Source organism: Mastomys coucha, unplaced genomic scaffold (assembly GCF_008632895.1).
Source record: "Mastomys coucha isolate ucsf_1 unplaced genomic scaffold, UCSF_Mcou_1 pScaffold23, whole genome shotgun sequence".
Classification (NCBI taxonomy): Eukaryota; Metazoa; Chordata; class Mammalia; order Rodentia; family Muridae; genus Mastomys; species Mastomys coucha.
This window is the reverse complement of record NW_022196906.1, coordinates 100,908,824-100,914,880: the sequence shown is the minus strand read 5'-3', so window position 1 is coordinate 100,914,880 and position 6,057 is coordinate 100,908,824. Positions and strand designations below refer to the sequence as shown.

Below are 6,057 nucleotides of genomic sequence, written 5' to 3'. Positions count from 1 at the left end.
TGTGTGTCTGTTTCAATGTGTAGATATTGAAGAATGCTACTAATAAGCCAAAAAGTTATTATTATAATACTCATCCTTAGTTATCTCAGTGTTCTGAAATTCCCGTTCATCACTCGTCCACCACCCCTCTAATGTCACTGAGGACCAATCAACTTAAAGGTTAGCTGATAATACTTTGTCTCATAAGCCAAAACATAGTACTGCTCCCTTCCTTGCCTTTTAAACTTTGAGCCTGTATTTTCCCATAAAAAGCCTGTCCTGAGAGCAGACTGGAACCACAATTAAGTTAATCCTTTTTGTGGTCCTGACCTGATCAGTATTAAGGTATGTGTTTAATAAACCATCCCTGACTGACTGAGATTGGTGTTTGTGTGGTTTGTAGAGTGTCTCCTAGACCACAACAATGTGATATGATACAATATATGATAAAACAAAAACTAACACATTGGAATAGGACACCCCCCACACCCACCTACCAAAGGAAAAGAGCCCTTCAAAAGGCACAAGAAACAGACACAGAGATCCACTGTATGTACACTGAACAATCTTATAAAAACACAAAACTGGAAGTTGTAATATACATGCAAAGGACTGATAGGATAAAAAGAGAAAAATATAAGCAATTCATCCTCTTGGGTTGCCTTATCCAGCTTTGATATGAGGATTTATGCCTTGCCTTATTGTAACTTGTTATATCACTAGGAGGATATCTCTTTTCTGAAGGGAAATGGAGGAGCAGTGGATCTGGGGGAGAGTAGAGGTGGTGGGCAGGGAGATGGTTGGGAAGAGGGGGATGTATTAAATGAAAAATAAAGAAAAAAATTGAAACAAAACAAAGATAAAATTTAAACAAAGTCAGGCATTGTGGTGTGTGCCTTTAATCCCAGCATTCAGAAGGCATCTCTGTGAGTTTGAGGCCAGCGTGGTATACAGAGTAAGTTCCTGGACAGCCAGAGATCAGAGAGAGAAACCCTGTCTCAAAAAACAAACAAACAAAAACCAAAAATAAATAAATAAATAAGGAAAGAAAGAAAGAAGAGCCCTGACATAATATTGAGAGAAGGAACACATGGAGTTCCTCCTGCCTCTGCCTCCCAATTGCTGGGGTTAAAGGTGTGCAGCGCCACTACATGACTTCTTTTTCTTTCCTTTTTTTTTTTTTTCTTTTTTAAAAAAATTATCCAGCCTGGTCTACAGAGTGAGTTCCAGGACAGCCAGGACTACACAGAGAAACCCTGTCTAGAAACAAACAAACAAACAAAAAAATAAAGTAAATCATTTATTTCATAAGAACATGAGGTATTTCAAAGAGTACATATTTTGTAGAAATTAAACATACAACTTTGAGTTCAGTCATTTCTACACATCACGCATGAACAAATATACTAACAGGAAGATATGGACTTGGGAAAAAGGAACATATATATGTGTATACACACACATATGTAATTTCTTTAAAAAGTTTCTTAATTCAAAAATTATAAATATCTACAAAACCTTTCACTATTCATTTTCATATGAAAACATAAGTATCAAATTTAGTTACATATCAGCATCATACAGAAGTACACAGACAGGGTAAGAATTAGTACAGTACATAACAGAAATTGAAAATATATCTGTATACAAAACATGCTCCTCAAACATTGAGGTATTATTACATTGAGGTATACTTAGTAGTGAATTTCCAAGTATTATACTGATGTCTTGGTGGGTCAATCAGTGGAATTTACAAAAATGTTCCCCCATAGACATCAAATGCCAAACCCCTTTTGTAGCATCTGTTGGAATCTAATCACTCTTGTAAAAAGGAGGAATGGCTCTGGAAACTTGGAGTAAACCTGACTTCAGGTTCCCAACTGGCCTGAACATTCGGGGCCAGGATGGAGTGAGCATTCAGTGAGGTTAGCGGAAAGAAAGAAATCACTTAGCAGTTTCCTGTTCCTGGGCTTTCCAAGATGCCACTAGAACACCATCAGTGACTTGCCCCTATTCAGATCCAAACTTAACAAGGGACCAATAAGAAGGAAAACCAATCTTAATGTTAACACAATAGCCTTTTTTCAAGTTAACATGTGCAAAATAACGGTGACTATCCATTTAAGAAACATTTAGCACACAGCAGATTGTTTGATTTTCTCTAGCAACTGCTGTTGTCTTTCATACAGTTTCTTCCTTTCCACCAGGAGCTTGGACTCATCAGCCTGCAGAGTGTGGATGTACTTGGTAGCTTTTTTCAGGATGACCACCATGGAGGCCTTCTCATTGTGCATCAGCTCAGGCACAAGGTCCCTGAGGTTCAGGAAGCTGGAGCGCATAATTTCACGGCGTTCGCGCTCCATCCTGTTGTGGTTGCATCGATGCTGATGCTGGATGTCCTCCAAGTCTGAGTTGTTCCGGGATCCCAACCTCCGAGCCTTTGGCCGGACTACGCGTTTGAGGTGCCCCAGCGAAGTGTGGCTCCTGGGCTTCTTCTGAGGCCGCGCGTCCTTCCTGTCTACGTCGGGCAACGGTGGTGCCGCATAGTTGTGTTGCTCCTGAATGAGGTCGCAGAGCTTGAGGATCAGCTCGCTGGACTGCTCGCACCCGGGACTCAGCGCTACCTTTTCCCGATGCGCCGCGGTGGGGAACCTGGTGACAGTCTTGGAGAACTGTGTCTCCAGCATGGCCACATAGATTTCCTTTCCGCCTTCCTCCACTGAACCTGGGTTGCTCAGAAAGTCCTCTAGTGAACTGTCCTGGTGGTTACCAAGGCTTATCGCTGCGCCGGTGCTGGTAGGGATGGTGGGTACAGGCATAGGTTCGCACTTATTCGCTGGGAAGACCACAGCAGGGTCCACACACTGTGAGTCCAGGTGTGAGAGCTCTGTAAGCCAGGCTGCTTTCTCATGCCCCACACCTGCTGTCTCCCTGCGCTTGTGGCCAGCAGAGCTGGCGGCGGCCGCTCCTCCTGGCAGCTTCTCACTCACCACACTCTCTGGCTTCTCCCCGGTGGAGAAGCCGCTCCAAGTGCAGTCCTGAAGGATGATCGGATTGCTAGTGCAGCCGCGGAGTCCTCCCAGGCCGAGAACCTCCTCCTCAGCCGGGTTACTCCATAGGTCGACTTCAGGCAGCATCTCCGTGGCCCAGTTCACAGGCTCCAGGCAGTGCTCTGCTAAGGCACGTCCAGGTGATAATTGCGGGGTGGGCAACAGTTCAGACTTCCAGATGTTCTCCCCTGGAGGCGTGGAGTTGTGACCACCAAAGTAGATGTCATCTTCTTCCGGGTAGAAGCAGGGTTTCAGCGAGTCAAATTCCAGGTCTGAGTTCTTGCAGATCGTTCCGGACATGGTGGATATAGTGCAGCTGAGCATCCGTTAGTCTCCACAGTCTGTATGTAGTCCGGTTAACCCAACAATGGGCAGTTGTGAATGGGAAGTCCAAGAATCTAGTAGTTGCTCAGTCCGTAAGGGTAGTTGTTTCAGCTGGTCTTCTGTAGATGTAGGTTCTAACAAATGTGCTGGCAAGTAACTACAAGCAGGCAAAAGAGTGAATCTTCCTTCTTCCAATGTCCTAATGTAGGCCTCCAGCAGAAGGTGTGGCCTAGATTAAAGGTGTGTACCATCATGCCTGGATTTAGGACTTGCTTTGTCCCAGGCTGACATTGAACTCAGAGAGCTTCTTGCCTCTGTCTCCTGGGATTAAAGGCATGTACTGCCTTGCGTAAGCCTAAGCTTTTCATGGCCACTATGCCTGAAAATCTCCAAGTCAGAAACTTATGTCTTCCAGCCTCAAGATCTGGATCACAGGTGTGCCCTCTAATTATGGATTGTACTCCATTCCAGATATAGTCAAGTTGACAACAGGAATAGCCACTACAACAAGGAAACAAATTCCTCTGATCCAGATCTTGTATAAGTTTCTGACCTGGCCTGGACTTTGGCAGGGAGATCTTGAGGCATAGTTCTTTTTCTTTTTCTTTCTTACTAAGATTTATTTTATGTGTATGAGTACACTGTCGCTGTAAAGATGACCATGAGCCATCCTGTGGCTGCTGGGAGTTTCTGGACCCACTCCAGTGAACTTCACTGTAGCTGAGTTCAGAGGCACCAGAAGAGGGCGTCAGATTTCATTATAGGTGGTTGTGAGCCACCATGTGGTTGCTGGGAATTGAACTCAGGACCTTTGGAAGAGCAGCCAGTGCTCTTACCGGCTGAGCCATCTCTCCAGCCCTCATAGGGCTTTTTCTTTTTGATAAGGTTTTGCTGTATTCCCCAAACTAGCTTGAACTCAGCAGTCTGCCTGTCTATGTTATTAGATTTAGAGTCACAGTTTGCCCCAACTGTGCCAGGTTCCTATTTTTTTTTCTTTTTTTCGAGATAGGGTTTCTCTGTGTAGCCCTGACTGTCCTGGAACTCACTCTGTAGTCCAGGCTGGCCTCGAACTCAGAAATCCACCTGCCTCTGCCTCCCAAGTGCTGGGATTAAAGGCGTGCACCACCACCGCCTGGCAGCCTCCTATTTTTAATATAACAATTAGAATAGCCAGATTAATGGTGAAAAGCAGAAAAAGAACTACTCAATGTGGCCACATTGGGAAGAGAGACAGAGAGCTCCAGTGATCTATGTTTTGCGTTCTGACATGAGGTGTAGGTGTCAGAAGAGGGCCAGTGTTTTATGGATATTTGAGTAGTTCCTGTCAAGGTGCTGTCTCACCCACCATTGACCCATCATTTTCTCTTCTGTAAAGTGGTCTGGTAACAAGTTGTAAATCTCGTTCAGATACTTGTCCTCCCAAGAGCTGAGATTAAAGGCAAATGTTACTGTGCCCAGTATGACTTCATTTCAGTTCTGATAACTCCCTGCCTGGTCTCTGAAAGCATGAACTATTTGGTGGTTTGATCTTTTTTTCATGTTGATGTCTTTGGTGTGATTTGATCTGATATTGGAGGAAATAAGTGACAGATATTAAGAAAAAAAACCTAACTCCAATAAACCCTTTACAGCCAATTGAAAAACAAACAAACAGCTATGTCAGGCAATCCAGAAGTCTGTTCTGCTTGTCTGGTGGATACTACATATTGTTCAGTTTGTCAGAAGTTGCACTTCTGCAGAACATTAATAATGTAAATCTTTATGAAACATGACTGTCAGGATGATCAAGTACTTTCTCAGAATTAGTTCAGAAGTTATAAAGCTTTGTGATGACAACCAACAAAAATAAACCTGATTTGAAAATGAAGTAGTTGCTTATAGATTTACCAGTGTTCCATACCTTTTAATTATCAAAAATACGGCTTGGAGTTCCCACTTTTAGGGCCTGTCTAATTGCATTTGTTGAAGAGAATAGTCATGATACAATTAGGAATACACAGACATAAATCCTGGGAAGGCTAGTGCCATTAACAATTCTATTTCAGAAGTTACCATCTCTGTAAAGTGTTTTCTTGTTTTGTATCATAGAAGGAGTATGTAATATGTATGCGAAACAACCAGTAACAGTCAACATCATTGTGCAGTGTTGAACTCTGATATGTGTTCAAGGGGGCACTGAGACTGATTGTTGGGTGTAAGAAATTTATTAGAAGAGTTACTATGATATGGACAAATAGGTAACAGCATGGCAGGAGCTTTGAGAAAAGTTTAGGTCTCAACAACAGAGATAGACAGCAAGGCAGAGGCTCTGAAGAAAGGAAATCAGAGGCCATGTGGCAGACGGGGGCGGGGGGGGCTTCTTCTTATACCTTTCTGAGGATGGGGGTTTAATTGCATAAGCCTGTAGTCATACTCCAGGATTCTCTGGCAGGACATAAGGAAGGTGATGAGGAGCAGGATGTATGGCCATCAATACTGTCTTTGATATAAACTCACTTCCCCAGGTAAGATATCCTGAGACCTGGATATCTTTTAGCTAGAAATTCAGTGTTTCAGTGAATTTCAGGTGCTTTTTGGTATCTGTAAGAGAAGTGCTACTGAGTATATGCATGTATTGTGGTCTGAGCATTCCATTCTTTATTATTTTTTTTATTAGATATTTTCTTTATTTACATGTAAATTTCTCCATTCCCAGTTTCCCCTC

General features: G+C 43.1%; 2 protein-coding genes across 7 annotated transcripts in view; one reads left to right on the top strand and one right to left on the bottom strand.

Moving 5' to 3' along the window:
* Dock3 (dedicator of cytokinesis 3) overlaps positions 1 to 6,057 on the top strand; it is a 299,780-nt gene that overhangs the window by 16,610 nt on the left and 277,113 nt on the right. The gene's annotated exons all lie outside the window — the stretch shown is intronic.
* LOC116072290 (protein S-Myc-like) lies at positions 2,112 to 3,369 on the bottom strand. Its single transcript, XM_031343671.1, has one exon. The coding sequence runs from the start codon at positions 3,351 to 3,353 to the stop codon at positions 2,112 to 2,114; it is 1,242 nt and encodes a 413-aa protein (XP_031199531.1). The 5' UTR covers positions 3,354 to 3,369.

Coding starts and splice junctions, on each gene's coding strand:
- LOC116072290 (XM_031343671.1), bottom strand. CDS start 3,353: ATGCTCAGCTGCACTATATCCACCATGTCCGGAACGATCTGCAAGAAC.